This window comes from Stegodyphus dumicola, chromosome 2 (genome assembly GCF_044657685.1).
Source record: "Stegodyphus dumicola isolate Sdum_Otavi_A_Nest chromosome 2, ASM4465768v1".
NCBI lineage: Eukaryota > Metazoa > Arthropoda > Arachnida > Araneae > Eresidae > Stegodyphus > Stegodyphus dumicola.
In genome coordinates, this window is record NC_140769.1 from 168,676,180 (window position 1) to 168,697,506 (window position 21,327).

General features: G+C 31.7%; 1 protein-coding gene across 1 annotated transcript in view; it reads left to right on the forward strand.

Annotated features, from left to right (window-relative positions):
* The first annotated feature begins 1,102 nt into the window (after positions 1 to 1,102).
* The window catches only part of LOC118189324 (serine/threonine-protein kinase BRSK2-like), a 399,000-nt gene continuing 378,775 nt past the window's right edge, over positions 1,103 to 21,327 (forward strand). The window contains exon 1 of the mRNA XM_035359908.2: positions 1,103 to 1,410. Coding sequence (XP_035215799.1) covers positions 1,308 to 1,410 — 103 coding nt within the window. The 5' untranslated portion in view covers positions 1,103 to 1,307. The remainder of the gene's footprint in view (positions 1,411 to 21,327) is intronic.

Consider the following 21,327-nt stretch of genomic DNA (forward strand, 5'->3'; position numbering starts at 1 on the left):
ATTACTACTAATAAAGTGAAAACATTTGTGAAATCTCCTCATCATTATAAATCAACGTTAAGAATGTTTTCATACATTTCTTAAAAGTGAGAAACTTGAATAATTTCTGTTTTCTTTCTTAAGATGCAAATTCAGGAATACTTTAAGAAACAAAATAAAAAAAAATATGTATTATATTTAATACTTTAACTAAACAGGTACAGGTACAATTGGACGGAACAATAATTTCACTATTTATCATACAGGAGAAAGATATAATCTCACCGCACTAGCTGTGCAGCTCCTGCCCAAGTTTATATGGAGAACTCTCCGACAAACGGATAGAGGATCTCCCGTTCCTTTTCTCATACCACCATACCACTCGAAAGGACTTTTGGCTCGATGGTATTTTGTGTGCCTCTCCTTTAAGTATACACACATTATACACTTACAAACATCCATGCCTTCTCCGGGATTAGAACCCAGGCCCACTAGTACGGCAGCCGGAGTTATTAACCACTGTACTCATCAGGGTTGCACTTCAGTTAAACACCAGAACTGAAAAGGTTTATGCAATGGATTTCATTATATTTTATGCTAATAAATGATAAAACATACTAGTATTTATATACATTTTGCGCATCCACGACGTAAAAGAAAATATGTCATTTTTTAAAAATAATTTTAGGCCACTCGATCATTTCTAAGTTCGTTTTTACACTGTCGTTGATTTTCAGTCTTTTTTTTTTTTTTTTTTTTTTTTTTAACCCCATTAAGTTTGTTAGAATAAAACAAAATCTGCGTTTAAGTCGAGTCGCTCAATTCAAATCCGCGTTACTCAGATACCTATTGTAGTCTGTTCTGCAAGAAACGTGCCGTTTTCAGGTAATCTCTCCCTCACTCCATAAATTATGATGAAACGTCGTAATTTTTTAAAGCGCCATCGATGATTCCTGTTTTCATTCGAAATGGGTTATCGAAAAGAGGTTGTCCATCATCGTTTTAACGTTCTGCTTTTTGGCGAGTTTCAAAACACCGTCAGGTTCCGCCAAGGAGCTATGGCAACCCTGCGTCTTGCTCGCCCCACGACTTGAATGGGCGAGCTCAGGCGCCTGCTTTTCCCTTCACGTCATCTTCCTCTCTCTCCCCGACCGAGCCACAGCAAGCGAGCCACCATCGATTGATCTCTCTACACCCCACGCAGTATGGCGGACAGCAATTCGGCAAACGAAAACACCACCCGGTGCCACTCTGGATTACTATTTGCGGCACCACATGGCACGAGTGAACTAGTGAGTTGTTGAAGAGTTGAGGGGCCCCCGGGTGTCATGACGTCACAGCGGGAAGGGCCCGCTGTGGGCGGAGAGGGCCACCATTACCAGTACGTGGGGCCCTACCGAATAGAGAAGACTCTGGGAAAGGGGCAGACAGGTGAGTCCGTGTTTTGCTTTTCGTCTGGCAGGCGATAGTCTGCGAACTATGACGCACGTGATAGAGGTTAGGACTGCGTATGGACGATACCGTCAATTTTGTTTGCGGTTTGACCGTAGGCTATGCTGAATGTTACTGGAATTATGTTTATGATATTATTATTGAAAGTAATGCTCCTGCACTTTTACAAAAAATATATATGCAGGTCTATCGTCATACGTAATATGGCGTTCTGTACTAAAAGCACATATGTGTGATTTTGTAGCTGAGCATACTGAAATGGATATATTGTATATTATGTGAATTTATACTAAAATAGCGACCTTTTATGAAAATTATACATAAAAACATGTATTTAATACATTAAATAGGAAGAATGGGATGGCAGACTAATAAACAGTTTATGACAGAAAGCGTTAAGACAGTATTGTACAGTTGAGTTTATTATTATTTATTAGTTACGTAATCATATTTAAAGTAGATTTTCAGTTAAAAACTATGAATGTCACATTTGAGAGTTACATGTTTTTAGTGACAAATTTAACATTGCAAATTTACTGAATATTTGACAATATTTATTTAAATATTTGTTTATGATTACAAAAAAAAAAATAATATCACATGTAAAAGATACATATAGTTTGTTAGTTCATACATTTCTAAATCATAGTTCGTAAGGAATTTAAAATTAGGGTATGTAAATCTGAATCATTGAGCATATGTTGTTAATGTTGTTAATGGTTCCGAAAATAATGTGTAAGCATATTCTTAAAGCAAGTAGCCTCTCAAGCAAGTTCTTCGTTATGTATATTCTTAACCATGTATAATTACTGAATTTCAGCTGAGATTTGTTAGGAAATTATATCCTATAAATTTTACATTATTTACATGAGCTGAATCATGAAACGATTTGAGTAACTTCATATCTTAGGTAATAGGAAAACATACTGTCATAAGGTTGAATTAACATATTGCGTCAACAAATCATAGAAGTCTGTGTAATATATGCAGCGTGTGTGTATGTACGTGTAATACATGAGTCACAAAAACGGAATATACCAATACTGGACGATAAATCTTTGCATATCAATATACTTAAGTCATATAAAACCGTATAACATAAATTATTATATGATGTATGCGTCTGTTATGCTTTTTCATCATGCATATATAATAAATACCGACCTTATTGATCATAAGAAGAAAATGAACTCTGAGTGTTTAACAAATGAAAGGAGTTATAAATAAATATACGCATATTATTATGACTATTAACTATACAAATATATTACAATTTAATTATTCTCCTGTTAAAATTTTTCTTAAAATTTTGTGCTCTGAGTTTAGCTTATAAAGTTTAATTTCTTTATATTAAAGATACATAATGCTAATAAACGACAGTTGACATTAGCTGACATGACATACATTTTAAGTAAAATTTTACGATGCAGAATATGCGATACGCAAGAATAGATACACATACACTTATTTTAATTTATTAATATTATTTACAATAATTTATTGAAGATAGATTTTTAAAGAAATTATTTATTTTCCATGACATTTAAATTAAAAAAAAAAAAAAAAATCTGAAAAGCTTGCAGATTTTACATTACGCCCAAAGGGGCGTTATTTTAACATTTTGTGTGTTAACTTTACTTGTTAAATATCATGTACTTTGCATTTAAACCATAAAATTCAATTCAACTGCAATATCGCAAAATAATTTTAAAATGAGCAAAGCTTTAGAATTTCTGATACACAGTCTCGCACGCTGGAGCTAAAAACGGTTTCTTTTCGCGTAAAGTGTTGCCGTTACTCGCTTTGAAATCGTTGAGTTTGTTAATAAAAAATTCGTTGAAGTGTTGCAACATATAAAATCGATAATAAAACAAATTTCAACTTCCAAAGTTGGTCTTCCAGATGCCCATATTCGGTGGAAGATTTTGTTATTCAAAATTTGATGGCTCTAGGTACCGCTGTTTTATCCCAATGCGAGAAACAAACTCGTATATATGTTTATGCAGATTATTCATTATTTAATTTCCTTAAATATAGCACAGGTCGATAATATTTGGTGGCAACAATTTGAAAAGTGAACCGACATTTATAAGCAAAATGCCAAAACGAAATTAATAGTCCTTCTGGGCAAATTGCCTCTTTGGACTAATAAATAATAATAAAATCATAAATAAATGGAACTTTTTTTTCGTTTGAAAATTCTTTAACAAGTTCCATATTCAGGGATTAGGTTTATACAATAGAAGCAGAGCATATAAAACTTTTTATATTTGAAATTTAATAAGAAATCAAAGAACTAAAAATATTAGCCTAAACTTTCCTGATTTCGTGATCATGACTTTTAGATAAGCTGATCTTTATATACAATTCACATATATCTGGCTCTTCCGAAGTAAAGCCCCGTGTTTGATATAAAACTTTTAATTGCGAAACTTTTCAAAAATTTAAATTGTTTGAAATTGCTTGGTTTTAATTTTGACCACATTGTGTGACCATATTTTATTGTGTATTTCAAATCTTCCAAAATTTAACGAATTTTTGGTTAACAAACTCAACGATTTCAAAGCGAGCAGTGGCAACACCGCATGAATAGAATTTTTTTTTTTATCTCAAGCGTGCGAGACGTCTATCGGAAATTTTTATATATTTTTAGCTCAAAGGAACATTAGCCCAAATGCTCTCGAAACGTGTACGTGTATATAAATGAAAAAATGCCCCTTTGGGCGTAATATAAAGTCTGAAAGTTTCAGATTATTTTATAAAATTTTCTATCCCTGTTTCATGAAGTTTCTATCTTGTTTTGTATTTGGAAATATAAATTATTAAAGAGCAAAGTTTGTAGTCATTTTTTTCGAAAGTCAGGTATAATTCAGTAGTTATGTAACGTCATAATAACGGTAAAATTTAACTGATAAAATACATATAACAAAAAAATAACTAACATTAAATAAAATAATTATAATACTCTCTTTAAGACGTTTAGACTTTTTAGTTTAATTTTCGATGTTATGAATGGTATCATTTCACTCGCCAACCTGTAGGAGTCAAAGACTGATGTCGCGTGATGAACTCTTACGTTTAAAATCTTTAGAATGTAGCAACAAGATGTTAATTTCCTCAACAACCAGATGTAGTCAGAAAAATGTTTTCATGATACACTGCGCATTAAAAAAAAAAAAAGACAGTTCTATAGCTCCCGTTCTACTGTTCCGATTGACGAAATTCAACTTGTGTTTTTCATGTTTCGAAAGCGGGACTTAGGATATGTATTAGATTTATATATAGCGTTATTCTATAGGTATTTTGGACCAAAATCGGACTTTTTCTGAAAGGACATGCCAATGTTTTTCCACAATCCGATTTTACGACTAAAATTACGCCAAACTGCCAAGTTCTGTAAAATTCGCACGAATAGTTTTTAAAAATTAGCTCTGAAAATTTTAGCTCCTCAATATTAATTTAATTTGATATATATTTATTAATATCTCCTTTTTATTAAACTTATTTAATTCGTCCTTTCATATTTCGAAATATAGGTTCATTTCAAATAAAATTCGCCTATTTTTTATGACTTATTTTTAAAATTTATATTTTTAAATAGTTTTTATAAATTTTTAGAAAAATACTTGAATTATTATCTATAAAAGCTTTGCCATCATCTTAAAAGTAGATGTATATCTAAGCATACCTGCAAAAAATTAGAGTTTTTTATTCAAAATTTCCTAAGATATACGTGAATTTACATTTTGGGGCGCTTTGAAATTTGACGTATTTATGATAAGCGATAATAACGAAAATGTGATAAGCACTTTGTGAAAATTATTTGAAAGTATGAATGATGACCTTTCTTTCAGCTAGTGATCAATGAAGAAAAATGAAAGGAAAATAGGTTGCTATAAATTAAGAAGTAAGTATTATTCTTGGTGCAAATTGAAAAAATATTGCCAAGATAAATTTCTCCATAAATTACTCACCCAAAATTGCAAAATTTAATATTTAGGCATAATTTGAGTCGTAGAATCGAAATATGGAATAAAATTTGGCATGTCATTTCAGAAAAAGTTCGATTTTGTATCAAAATACCTATGCTAGTCGAGTCAATGGCAATATTTTAAATCGAAAAAAATCTCGAAGATGTATATCCAAAAAATTATTGTATGTGTAACATGTAAAATCACTCATTGCTGCTAAGAAAGGCCATTAAGAAATTGTGATTTCCAAAATCCAAAGGTAAATGAACCACGAAAACAAAATTGAGAAGGGAGTGCGGACAGATTGCCAGAGGTTTGGTGCCAAAAGATTCAATATTTAGACGAATTCGTTAGTAAACTACTTTATTGTCTTACTATAGTTGCAGGATATGAATTCTGTCTTTTATATGATCAGAAAATGTAAAACATTTCATTCACAATTATAAGCATATGCTTTAAAACTCTTAATCGATATATTACACGGAAACTTTAAATGAACTTCAAGAGCTTAAGAATATGTGTAACCTAGTATTTATTGATTTTCTTGTCTCTAAAAGAAATTGAAAATCGATAACTATATTATTTAAAAGGGCAAATCGAAAAGACAAAAAATGGTTAACAAGTTCGACGTTAAATCTTTTTCCTGTCATTTCTTTTTTGTTCTTTTAGCTCATCTAAAATTGAACGATTCTTTTTTTTTTTTTCTGATCTTTTTTTGCTGAATAGTTCTCAACAAGCTTTCAAACAGAGCAATCATTTGACGTAGATAAATTTAAAGATTGGTAGTGAAGCAGTGAATTTGTTGGTATATGCAAAACAAGAGTTTTGTGGCCATACTTTCAAAGCTTTAACTACTTTCATGTTTAAGAAATTCTATTAAACGTAAATAAAGTTGTGCACGATTCCGTAACGAGGGACTTATTACATGGTCATAGAAATGTCTTTAATTATTGACAGTAATACGGTAACTCTTCATAAAAATGTATATTTTAAATTAAATGGGCATATTTTAAGTTATGTGAGTTAGATACCTTATTAAAAAACAAAATAAAGGTGTAAATTATTAAGAAGGACATTTGTTGCTTTTAAATCACTTAGCTTGTTAAGCATTACAGTGCCCAAACGGGATAGTGGGGGTTGCCGGGTGCCGCCCAACCGGGATAGTGGTTAACGACACTAACTGCCGTTCCGAAGGGCCCGTGTTCGAATCCCGGAAAAGCATGGATGTGGTAAATGTATTATGTCTGTGAGGCATGGAAGCACTCTAAATATATGGCAAGCCGAAAGTCTTCTCGAGAGGTTGGTGGTAGGGGAAGAGGTGAAGACCTTCGAACCCCTCCCTCCCCGAGGTGCTCTCCGTCAAATTTGGGAGGGGGGAGGGAAACTAAGCAAAGCCGTAAGGTCACCTGTATGGTGCTCAAGGCTCTTGCCAACGACAGGCGCAATCTTGCATACCTCACCACGATGAAATTCGTAGGCTTGTTCTGATGTTAATGTCAGACAAGTGAGATAAATCCCAACACAGCATTACAGGTGTAGGTAGAAATGGGCGGGACTCCAGAATTTCACAACATTGGGCGTATAGGTAGAGTTCTGCCACGCTAACTAAGCAGTTCCGCCTCGGTTTTGAGGGAGAACACCCTCATTTACTGCACTCGCAAGGCAGCTTACCAGCGTCTGAGCTTACAGCTAATATGTCCCAAAGGGAGAATACCTCGGTCCTACAGTCTCCCAGTCCTCTTTCCTACCATTAACCCATCGAGAGTTATGATAAGCCTTGTATTTTGAGTGTACCATTGCCGCATAGACACTATACGCTCACAAACATCTCTGATTTCTCCGGGATTCGAACTCTGGCCTATCGTTACGGCAGTTAGTGTCCCTAAGCACTGTATCGGTTGGTTGACTGTTAAGTATTGCAGAATGTTTATATTTGTCATATTAATCAAAGATCATGTACTTTGCTGTACATATAACAATACTTCGAGGTACTTTGTGGTGCATATAGCAACACTTCGAGGAAAAATTCGTTTGCTAGGAGTTGTGGAAGATAAATTAAAGATCTTATATTTTGCTTAACTGCAACATTTACAGAGGCATATGTGTGTGTTAAGTGCATAGTATCGTAATGTTACACCCGAAACTATCCTACTTTTAATCGCTTTTCTCATCGATAACATGTTAATGTTTTTTTAGAAGTTTCTACACGTATATTTTACATTTAAGGCAGTAATTCTCTAAATAATTAACAAATTTCAATTTGAATTCATTTCAGGAAGGAAATTAGTCGAGGCAGCTGCTTCTCAGACAAATAATTATAGCTCAAGTTCAAGAAAAAAGCCTTATAAATTTTTCTTGGTCTTATTATTGATTAAAAATCGACCAGACCACAAGCAGAATTTCTTTCAAAGAACAGCAAATTAAGTTTCATTCAAGAATGAAAAAAATCGTGAGCCAAATTTAGGAGGTTTTTTTACTTCTTTCTACGAAGTAAAGGAAGTATTGTGTTCACGAAAAATTTCACGTACCATATTTCAAAGAAAATATCCGTTTTATCCGCTATCCAATGCAATTTAACGATGTTTTTGCGTGACATCTGTACGTATGAACAGATAAGGACTCTTTTACACAAAAAAATTATGAAACGGATTTAAAATGGATTCAGAAGAGATTTTTTTCGTGGCGTCTTTACGTACGTATGTATCTCGCATAACTTAAAAACGAATAGCCTCAAAACGTTGAAATTTTGTATATAGGACAGCTATAGGATGTAGCTGTGCACCTCCCGTTTTGGTGGCAATTGGATGCACCAAAAATAAATGAACATATATATATATATATATATAAAACTGAGCTCACGGGGATTCTTATATATTGGTAAATTGTGCATTTTTTGCTTTAAAAATGATTGAATTATGTTGTTCTTATCTTCCGGTTAAGGTTTTTAAGCCTTTAGATAACCTGCATGAAATATTTGAAGTATTATCAACTAATTAAAAGATATTTAAGTAAGGCAAAGCCTAATTTTTTTACCCTAGCAGCCATATTTGTTTACATTTGAATCTTAGCAGACTAGTGGATTTGTTGCCAATCTAAAGAAACTAAGCTTCGCAACAACAGATGTTTCTTTTTTATTTCTCTAATTTATTTTATACATCGTTTTAGATTTATTTTAGTATTTGAGTAAAACATGTGGCAACGATTAGACAATTCATCAGATAATATAGTTTTGGAGCATTCTGAATTACAAAATGAATGAGATGTTACGCTGTTAACTAAACCTAGCACCAGAGTGTCCATATGATAAATAAATATAGTGAATTTTTAAAGAGTGCATTTATTCTATTGCGGTTTATGCGCTATCGTCTAATTCAATTCAATAAGTTTAAATGAAATGCAGGAAAAAATGCATATAATTTAATATTCCGTACAAGGAAATCATGTGGTGTACACATCATATTTTTGAAGTCAATGTTTCTGATGACTTAATAATTCGTTGTTATCTAATGAACTGGCAGCCTTTATAAAAGTGTTCATTAAAGATAAGAGCTGAGCATTATGAATTTTGCAAGTTATTTATTCCTTTATTGAAGCATTCAACAGATTTTTTTTAAATTAAAAATTACGGCAGTTTAAACATTTTTCTAACATATGTATTAAAAAGATCGCTTCTTCAGAATCTAGTTTTTGTGCATGAATATAACACTGAAAGTTCGATCACCCCCCCAAAAAAAGGAGTTAAAAAAATTAAAGAATATCGTTTCCTATAAATTTATTGCTGCCATCAAATATTATCGCCCTGTATTATTTTTTAAAGAAATTAAATAATGAGGAATCTGCATACATCTACGTATGTTCCTCACATTGTGAAAAGACGACCGTACCTAGAGTCATCAAATTTTGAATAACGAAGTTCTCCTCTCGAACTAGGAAGCCCGTATTATGAAAAGACGATAGTACTTAGAGCCATCAGATTTTGAAAAATGTAGTTCTGCATCGGAATATGTGCACCCAGAAGTCCGAATTTTGAATTTCGAATTGGTTTTATTATTTATGTCATATTGTGTAAAACTTTAATAAGTTTTTAGTTAACAAACTCAAGGATTTGAGAGAAAGCAGAGGCAACACTTTTTGAAGTAATATAAATTTTTATCTCCAGTGCGCGAGACTGTTGCCATTCGGCAAAGAGTAAGATATTTATCTTTTAATTTTAATCAGCAAACACAGCTCCATGAAAACATTGCCGGAAATAAAATACTTTTATCTTCCATGCATCAGCGTGTTGCCCTTCAAAATTTAATTTAGAAGCTTACTGGTGTGGGTGGTGGTGGTGTATTTAATTACAGCAAAGCACACTAGGGCTATCTGCCTAAGGGGAGGGATGACTTCGTGGAGGACTTTCTAAGGGAAACTGGCTCGTATACACGTTACACATGGGGAAAACCACGAAAACACCCATGCAGCTAGCCCGTTCGCGGGATTCGAACCTCGGACCGAACTACCAGTGTTCAGTGACTTTACCGCTCGGCCGCTGGTGGGGCTAGAAGCTTACTGAGTAATAAACTAAGCAATTTAAAAGCAATAAACGTTGTTCTTAAGAATATTTTTTCTACTTTTCAATATTATTGATTTAAATGAGCAATAAACATTGTTCTTAAGAATATTTTTTCTACTTTTCAATATGATTGATTTAAATGAACATGCATTAAAATCATGAGATATCTAATTAGAAATATTCAATATTTTTATGAAATTACACTAGTTGAACTCACTAAAATCATTGTAAACTTTCTTTTTTTTTTCTTGATAACTGTTTTAGGCGGCTGGCCGAGCAAGCGGATAATTTTTAAAGAACTAATATAACAAATATAAAAATATGTATGATAAACTCTAACACTCTATCGAGAATTCCAAAGATACGCTGTTTTAAATATTTTGTAATTTTGCTATTGAATTGAACTGTGTGCGGCGTAAGTGCGAAAAACGTGATATTTTGTTAATAATGTTGACACATAAAAAGTTATGTTAACCGTCTTACTAAAGAAATTGAATATTGATATGATAAACTGAGGAAAGGTTGAAAAAATAAAAATTGTATGTCAATACTTAACACTGCATCGGAAATTCTACACAAACGCAATTATACAGCATTTAAAAATTTTGTTGTTGAACTGCAGGTGGCGTAAATGCGAAGAAAATGAGGCTTTATAAACATAAAAAGAGTCCTCCCCCCAAAAAAAAATTAAAATTTTCAGATTTTAAATTACGTCCAAAGGGGCGTTTTTTCAACGTTTTGTGAGTTACCTTTATTTATTAAATATCATGTTCTTTGCACTTAAACCATAAAATTCAGTTCAATAGCAATGTCGCGAAATAATTTTAAAATGAGCCTATCTTTAGAATTTCCGATACACAGTTCCGCGCGTTGGAGATAAAAAGTTTTTTCCCCCCCCCCATAGAGTGTTGCCATTGCTCACTTTGAAATCCTTGAGTTTGTTAATCAAAATTCGTTAAAGTTTTACAAGATATGAAATCGATAATAAAACAAATTCCAAATTTCAAATTTGGTCTTCTACATGCCTATATTCGTAGGATTATTACGTCATTCAAAATTCGATGGCTCTATGTACCCTTGTTTTATCACCACGCGAGAAATATAAATACATTTATTCAGATTTTCCATTATTTAATTTCTTCAAATATAATGGATGACTCTAAAATTTGGTGGCAACAGTTTGGAAAGTGAAACGGACATTTATAGTGAGTGATTCAACGCAAAATCGGAAAACGAAAACAATAGTCCTTCAGGGACAAAGCTCCTTTAAACTAAAAAAAAATGGGTCAGCAGGAGCGAGTGCAAGAGCAGACTTGTAGCTCAGCGAGAGATGTAAAAAATCTTAAAAAATCTCGCTTGAGCGCCGTAGATAGTTTTGCCCCTTGTATTTTGACTTTAGAAATATCCTTAGTATTTATTCTATTAAAAATTTTTGACTGTCATTTTACTTTACGTTCCATCACTATGAATATGCATCATCACTTTACCTCAAGGTTTAGTGTACGAAACATAAGGCCTTTAATTTAGTAACCTTTTACTCTCCTTCGCGGCTCAACTAAGTTTTAGTAATTCGGAAAAACATAAAATGTTTAATTTATATTTCGAATTCAATCCATCTGTAATTGCTTAACAACCATCTCAATCTCAGGGGACTTGGTGCTCAAAAATCGATGAACTTACTGATTTTTCAATTTTTTGCTAAAAATTACCTTAATACCCTTACTACTCTGCAGAGAAAGTTTAAAATGATCCAACGATAATAAATAGTCTAAAAAGGATTTTTAAAAATTCTGACAGCTCTTTAAATGCCACCCCCCACTGCGTATATATTTTTCACTTCTTAATTGTTTAAGTAACTCTTTAAAATCAGTGTAAAAGAAGAGGAATGTTACTAAATATGACTGCAACTATCAGCATACTATTTGTATGTAAAAACAGATTCATTTAAATACTAAGTTGGAAATTTTTTTTTCACTTTTAAACTGGCAGGTTCATATATATATATAAATTTTTATTCAAATCAGTAAATACTTCTGTGTGTATTATCAGTGAAGTTTACTAAGCTTCTACAAAAAATAAATTGTTTCTTACATAAAACTCTTTAATTAATTAAAATACTCCTAAAGTAATTTCAAATGCAATTTACATACGAGGGTTAAAATAAGACAAGAAATCACATAGGCTGCTGAGCGGTTTTAAATAAAATGTTTTATGTTCAAAATTCAATTTGTGCTTTTTTAAAAAATGAAAAAAAAAAAAAAAAAAAAAAAAAAAAAAAAACCGACAAAGTAATATTCATTGTAAATATTTTAGAAAATACATCATAATTAATAAGTGTATTAAAATTGTTTTGAACGTGTTTTAAAACACAAAAACAGGGAAAGAAAAATTCTACTTACGTTTTATGATGTTTTTTAAATATTTCTGGCCATATAAGGTTTTAAATAAAAGCTTGCATTTTTATGTTTATATTAATCAATTGAATAGTACTAGGTTTTTATTCTCTATATATGTATATATGTATTAATATTCAGCGATAGAATTTTTAGAATATTTGTTTTGAGCATGAAATTATTTTATTTTACAAACCATTTAATAATACTCATAAAAAGTAGATGAAAGTTCTTAAATAAAAAAAAGTATTCAAAATGTATCGAATCACCTTGGAAACAGTAAATGCGTTTCTTAATTTAAATTCTTTCATTTAAATCTTTAATTCTTTTAATAATATGTCAAATTGGTATAAATTAAAATATATGCAGCGTTATTGTAGCTATTAAAATATGTTTTTAAGGCCATATATTGCGTACTTCTTTAAAAATATAGAACCGATTTTATTTACCCCCTTTTCTTTTACTGTTTTTATTTAAAAAAGATTTTTTGGATAGAGAAAGCAAAATATATTCATGAGCTATTCCATTTTAATTCTGCGCTGAAATTTTTTTATTTCAGATAAAGCATAGTAATAGCTAATATAGTTAGTAAAGTAAAGAACAGTTTAATAAAATCAAAAATCTATTTATTGTAAAGTAATAACTATTATTTACTAAAATAAAATATTCAAAATACTGAAAATTATTTAAATTTATTCGCATTATAATGCCAACGATTCTTTAAACTTTGACAAAATCTATCATATGTAAAATGCTTTTGAAGTAAAGAAATAAACTCCAGGACGAAAGTTTTTAATATTTAATTTTGTTTTGTACTATAATTTAAATTCTTTTTATAATTTTCTATTCTATTTTGTCCATTTTTTACCTTTATCCGTGATTGTTATTCTTTGTTAAGCAATTCTAATCAGGAGTATGCTTTTAAAATATTTTTTCAGTAATAAATAAAAATATCTCCAAAATAAAAACTTTTCATGCCATTTGAAATAAGTAAATAGGCAGCGAAAAAAAAACCGTGTATAATGAAAGTTATTTACTTAGTTTTTTTTAAGTATAAAAATTCTAAATTTTGTGTGTTGTTTCTACATCTGTAAAAATTCATTAAATGAAGCTGTTTTATTCCCTTTCATTCTGTTTCTTGTTTAGCGCCCAAAACTGCATTTTCTCCCTATACATTATGTACTAGAATATCATGTGATACACTTAAATGACTCACTCTCCACCCTCATGTTACAGGAAATGGATCAGGAAAGAAGATCCTGAGGTGCTTTATCCATTAAATCATGTAAAAGCAGAAACGTTAGCAAACATCCTGCACTTAGTATCTCTCCCACAACGATTATAAACGTCATGCATCTGATGGCTGGCGTTCGATCGAAATTATCCAGTATAACGTTCAACTTTTTTAATATACGTTTTTAATTAAGGTATAATAATGAAGCAGGTAGTAAATGATGATTGATTTCTCTTTAAATTTAGAGAGACAAATTGACAATATAAATATTTTATGAATTATTTTATTGTAAAATTGTAATGTGTAGGTTGAAACTGCATTTGCGAATCAAAATATTTATTAGTTATTATCAAAATAATTTATCCGTTACATATGACGTTATGACGTAAATTATTTCTGCACTCTAAATAACACAGAAGTTATGCTTTGAAGTATAACTGTAATTGGTAATTAAAGTTACCAATTAAAGCGTAACTTTAATTACTAAGGAAGAAAATTTAACAATTTCAAACTGAGAGGAAAGTAATTTATAGTTAAGATTATTTTTAACATGTGGCAGATCTTACTAATTTTACAAAATGCCTAGTACTAAGTCCCCATTTTTTTACCATTGCCTTTGGCAAGTTATGATCGAAAGCAACAAATATTAAATAAATTATTACGCAGGTGTAAAATCTAATAATTTTAAACTTGCTTAATAATTAATTAAAATTGGGTCTACACGATCATACAAATACAAGCAAAAGAAAATTTGAATTTATTGTAATATAAACGTGGCCTTTTGCAAATTAAAAATTACAAACAATTTATGTAGCTTCAGCTCTGACAGAACTGTGTATAATGTCAACTAAATACATATGCATTAAGACACAGTGATTATTATACAGCTTCTAATAGACCTGGAATTTGGACCTCTAAGCACATAAAGCAATCTTACTTTATGAATAGAAGGATTCAAAAGGTCTTAGATAAATTTAAATGTAATAACTTACATTTACAAAATGAAACCATGTTTGCACTGGAACATGTAGCTGCGGGCGTCATTCGAATGTGCTAGAGGTAAAAGAAAAGTAAAGCAATAAGGAATATGAATAAAGTAGGACATCATGTTTGTTAGACATACAAACATTATAGTTTCAGAGAAAATGTTCAAAGTTAATTTCATCCGATAATGCCTTGCAATACTGACATATGGATATCTGTGGACTTGTTTGAAGATGCCAAGCCTCTCGCCAGACATAAGCTAGTGCTTCAAGGATTATTGCTTTGAAATAAATATCAGCCGCTATAGAACTGGGGTATACAAGACTTTTGATGTAGTAATCCAAGAGGAAAAACGAATGAAGTACTAGTCAGATGATGGTGGCGGTCCAAAAAGAATAAGCGACGATATTCCGGCAATATCAGTGCCTTAAGAAAATCAAGTTTTGTGCTGCTCAGTGTAGTTTCTTTGTGTCCTCTAAGCACATATAGTATTTCTTTTCTTCTCCAGAAGGACACGCAGTAACAGCGTAAGTCTGTTGTCCTCATGGGTGTATAGAGAAGAAAGAGAGTGTCCTCTAAGCACAAGCGGATGGTATTTGCCAGTGCGCATTCCTATGTAAAAATGGTCTATTTTTGCATTTGGTGCATTTGGTTTAGTTTCTGGCAGCAGTTAAAATTTAATTCTTCAGCAACTAGCAGGTTGAGCAGAATTTTGAATATTATCCTAATCACAAAAATAAAGTTCATTATATCCTAATCACAAAAAACCCAAAGTAATCAATCATTAGTCGACAATTCTCTCTTCCTGTTCATATTTGTGAAACAAGTGGCTAAGTATAAAAAAGAACAGATAGGAAGTACTATAGGGAAAGTCAAACTGATTATCCGAATTAAAAATACTCTTCATGTCTGTCAGTCGAAATAAGAGATAAATAAGAACGATTCCTTATTGTCTCCAAGCAGCATTTCCCACTTAATTACGTTCCCTACACGTCATCCAGAAGAGTTCATTAAAAAACGTGGGAATGGTCCTAATGTTTTTTAACTCGTCAGTGTAAAGCCATTTGCAGAATATTGAACAGGACGGGAGTTCAAAATATATTTAGATAGACAGATTGACAGATTTTATAGTTTAAAATTTTTAAACTTGATTTATGCTCAAATAATTGCGAACTATGAGTTTCACCTATTAACTGCCTTGGCAAATGGGAGGATATTATCTGGCAGATTACTCCGATTTATCATGTTAGTCACGGTAAATTTCTGTTTAGAACTTCAACTTACCCTAATCGTAGCCCTAATAGTTGTTCCTCTTTTTCTAAATCATAGTTTTCCAAAGCGAACTTAAACGAGCATTGGGCATTAAGCGGGCATTGAGAAGGTGCAATGAGCGTTAGCCGCTGGAGAGGCAGTAAAGAGGCATTGAAAAGAAAATAGGAAATAAGAACATGGTTATAAAATTTGATTTCTTAAACACTTTTCAAACATATTTACTTAATTGTTTAAAATATTCCAGGCTCGCGTCTTTACCAGAATTATAATATTATACTATTAAACGACCCTTTGCATAAGTTGGTACAAGCTGCAAGTAATTTTATTTTCTATACCAAGAGCCTGGAACCTGCAACTATCGATCGAATGTTCTGAAAACATAACCACGAATTCGTACTTGTAGTGATATCCAGTACTTCCAAGTAGAACATTCTTACAATAGACACATTTGCGTATACAATAGCAAGATTCTGTGCATGTTTTGGCGATTTTTATGCTATAAATATTTTGAGATCATTAATATGTTTCGCGACGAGGTTATATTAGTTATTTGGTATAATAAGAGTATATGGTATATTAATGATAGTTATGTTAAAATTCAGAAAACAAATTTAAGAGAGGAATTTGAAACAGACTTATGCGTGAAAAGGATGTGTATATGGGGCTAGAATAAAAATCGTATATCCCCGTTATATTTCCCTCTTTTTTTTTTTTTAAATTAATTTTATCGTCTCAAAATCAAAAGGGTAAAATTATGCGGATCATTCAGTTTCCGAAATATAAAATTTCAGTAAAAGCATAACAAATGAAAAGTAGTCGTGGATAATAAACTATTAACTAATAGGTAATTATCACAATATTATTTCTCTCAGTCCAATAAGAATGGATAGTAATATTAACATAACAATATCTAATAAGATATTTTCATTTCTTGCTTCTCTGTAACCTAAATCTCTTCCACTCTTATTGTTGTCTCTGCTGCTCCATAGGCCTCAAATCATCCATAAATAATTAGAAAAGGTGAATGTGTAGCCGAGTCAGCGAAATCATAGACAATGTCAATTCGTTTTGCTTCGCTGTGATGTGTCTGTGCTTGTATTACGGTGCCATAAAGTTTGTATAGAGATTCTTGAAGGAAACGATTCAGCGTGACCTTCGCAGGTATTTTGCGAGGGTATATCATTGTTAGTAAGACGAAAACAATGCTTAGACGATTTTATTTTAAAAGTTAGGGGAGCTCTTTTTCTGAACTCACTGAGGTAGGGAAAATTTGTGCGAATACATTAAAAATTTTCAGAACCTAGTACTGAAAAATACGGGGGAAAATACGCGAGGAAGTATGGTATGGTGAAATAAGTATTAATATTTTTTATATAATTTGCATTATTGTACTTACCATCTTCACTACGTTGTCTCCCAACGTTGCAATACCAGGCATAATGGAAAATAGATAAGCTATTTATTGTAAAAATACTATGCAGATATTATGATCATATGCATTCACCATTAGAAGTAACAAAATCATCTATGCAGTGCAATGAAGACTGATGAAAGCTTTTGAATGAAAATTTAAGGATTTAATTTTATATTGACTATATTTGAATCCGAGGAACCTTTTGGAAGATAGGAGCAGAATTTTAAATATTACACGTTTAATGATAACACTTTACAATAAATGTGAAGATTTTGCTAAATAAAGGTTAACTTAGCTTACAATAAAAAAATATTGTTACGAAATGCCGAGTTGCGGTGCGATAGCTTTCCCTCAAAGCGGTTATAGGATTGCCAGAAAGTGGCAAGGAAAGGCAGGGTTACCAAATTTAGCACGAAGTCGCCCATGTCGCGATATTTGGCATTAAAATTGGCAATATGCCATAGACGGAGCAAGAACATTCTAGAACGCATTCTTGACCGTTTTCTTCGAGCATGTTCTCGAAGGTAGGATAAAGCTGTATATACTCTGTCTGTAAGTGGAGAAAGTAATATCTTGAGTGGTATCTTTAAGTAGTGTCTTAAGTTCAGAGATAAGAGTGATCGACTGAGGCGGGAGCTGTACTTTAGTGCTTGGCCGTGAAACTGTCTTCACCGTTGTAGCCTGAAAGCTGTATTGTTGATTATTTCAGCGTGTTTGTCGTAGTTTTATGACGGCTGTACATGTGCCTTTCGAACTGTTCTGTGTAACAGTATTCACTGGCAAATAAATTGTGTTTTGATTCTTTATCAAGTGTTGTCATCAATCACTCTAAATCCCTGAACTCGTAGAATGCAACAATATTAATTCTTCCTTTTTACACATAATTTCGTCAGCGTTTTTTTGTTTAAGTTCTCAAATCTCGATTAGAACTTACGTTTCGGTATTCCTAATCTGTATACAGGTTTCAGGCACTGAGTGAATTTCACTCTAAATATGCAAGTTTCTAAGCTTTCGTAAGCATATTACATGCAGAATCGTGATTTGTTCATAAAATTACAGAAAGACTTCATTGCAGTGATGTTTTTATTCCTTGTGCAACAGCAGTTTGCTGACATTTGTTTGATCAAATCAGCGTAAAATTCTACAATGAACAGTAAATGAAAGGAGTTTAATTTTCAGTAAACTGATTTAAACAATATTTGAGGACTTAATAGTGCAAAGTTACTAACACTAACTTTTGACATAGAACTGTATTTGTCTCCGTATTAGCTGTTTTCTCGTTCGTAATTACATTTAGAATTCTTCATCGCACTTATAATGACGGTGGTTTTCGATCTTCATTTAGACAATATCTCACGAGAGGAATTTGAAAGGAAAATCAAGACTTGCATAAGCAGTTTTTTCTAGTTCAATATCATGCCTTTGGACATACCGTGTTGTGTTCCTTCTGAGTGGCACTGGTGATTTTCAAATGCGGGTTTTACCCTCTGTGAAAAATGTAAGAATTGCATTCTTAAAATAAATTTCTTTAAATCTGGCACGAATATAAAGTTTTTATGAAGATATATTCGATGTACTACAAGCTCTATTATAATCCAGCATAATTCTATTTGCATTGTAGTTTCTGTGATTATAATAAATTAATATATGTATTTCTTGCTCAATGAAGTTCTTTCTTGCTCAAATGGACAAAGCTGATAGGTTCTCTTTTCCAAATTTGTAGTATCGTAATAACTAATTATTTGCTAAATTTAGGAAAGTTTCATCGTGATAGCTGATCATATGTTATTTTATCCATGGTATCAACTGAAGTAGATACTTGGTGTTGTTTATATGGTATTGCAGTAATTCCTTTAACTTAAGGTCCACCGGCGGCCAAGCGGTAAAGTCGCTGAACACTGGTAGTTCGGTCCGAGGTTTCGAATTCTGCGAACGGGCTAGATGCATCGGCGTTTTCTTGGTTTTTCCATGTGCAACGTGTATATGAGCAAGTTTCCCTTAGAAAGTTTCCACGAAAGCATCCCCCCTTTTGGAAAGATAGCCCTCGAGGCTTAATAAACCAAATCAAAAACCATTAACTTAAAATCTAAACTCCATAAACTAAGCCCTTGGTTTTTTGATATACCCCTTCAAATGATATTTTCTCATTTTATCACAATTTAACAATTGCAGTTTTTCTAAACTCAAGACATATGAATATTTCTTATGTCACAGTTGTATGATGCTCATTATAATGAAATATATTCTTTCTTTCAACGTTTCCTAATAACACTAATTAACAAATGGAACTAGATGTGTTTCAAAGGGATAAATATCTTTCATAAAGACAATGACCTTTTTAATTCCGCTGCGCTAAATTATTTATTATCTGCAGGTATTCTCATTAAATGTATATATATGATCTGAAAAAAGCATAGCAAAATTATCATTAATTTCACTAGGATTTAAACTTTCGCAGCATTTCTTCATTTAAATTTAAAATATGCATTACTTAGCAATTTTTTTTTTCATTTCGTAATGAATTCTGGAAACAGAATTCAACTTGAAAAATAATGCAATTAATTTTCAAGGCATATTCTTTCCGTTCTTTTCACCGAGCGAAATTTTAGAAGCGAATATTTATTGAGAGATCTTTTTGGACAGGATTAAATAGAAATAATCTAGTTTCTAAACATATTCTTTTCTTTAGAGTTAAAAGCAGATGAAATCTTTTCAAAAATTCTTAGGTAACGAGCTGTATAGATTATTTGGCTATTAATTATTAGTTCTCTGTCCTGTGGCTTATTTTATTAAAGAGGCTTATTTTATAGGGGGTCAAAAAACACAGAGATATCAACACATGCTAGTGAGCCGAATTTTCTATTTAAATGCAGAATGTTATTTTTAATTAAAAAAGTAATCTTTTATGAAAGTAAAATAGAAAGCTTAGCTTTTTGAATGCAAATAGAATACATACTAGAATGCTACAGTTTTAATTAATTTTTAATTTTTGTTAGTTATGTAAGTTTTCTTTTCATTGGAATTCTTATTTATTTATATAAGATATAATTATTAATTTTTATTTAAAACAATTTCGAAACCTATTCCTGTCCATTGTTATATAGTAAGCAACAAGATTTTCGATTCTTATATAGTTGTTAACATAGTTTTTTATTACATTTTTTACACTTTTAATAACTTAAGTGTCAATATTTAAAACAATTAAGCAATAAAATGTTATTTAAAAACTCAACTGTTTTCATATATTTATTTAAAAAGTTAAGAAGAAGCTCATAAAATATCTATACATTTGGTTCTTAACAATAAACTGAATCATTTTGAAAAATGTTGTTTATTGTGAGATAATGCAATAGTTTTTAAAAAGAGTTCTTGAAGAGTTCTATAAGAAACATAAAATAAATTAAGAATTTAACTATTTTTTTATTGACATTTCTGCAGTTTATGAAAATGGGAATTTTTAAAAGTAAGCCTTTCCTTCATATATATTCTTTTAAAATTATAAAATGAACCAAGAAAATACATTTAGTTTGCATAAAGCTTACCTGTTTATTTTAAAATTATAAGGTTCCAACATTTAATTTACAGCTAAGTGTGTGGAACCTTGAGAACTGGGAAGCGAATAATCGTTTTAGCTCAGGAAACAGAAACGTAAACTCAAGAAGGGTTAACTACCCTTTAGTGCTCAACATAAGGACTAACAGATGGCCCTTTTCTCAGGACGTACAGAGAAGCCTCCACCTGGGCTTGAACTCAAGAGTACTAAGAAATCAAACTTAACTAAAAAGATATAGCCGAAGCTATCAAAATTCTACAGGAGTTGGCCCCTAAATGCTAATTAAACGGCAAAGCTAACAAGGACCTGAAATACGTCCGAGCGTAGTAATAGCTTTAGAGAGAGTGTAGCCAGAAGGCGAACGCGCGCTAGTCAGAATCTCTGGCTCTCTAACGAAGTCAGTGGTACTTCGACTTAAATACTGCTCTTCCTTCATTTGCATTTAAGCGCGATTCTAAAAACACACTCTGGCCGGAAATTTGTAAGCTAAAATTAGAAGTAATAGGAAAGTAACTTTATT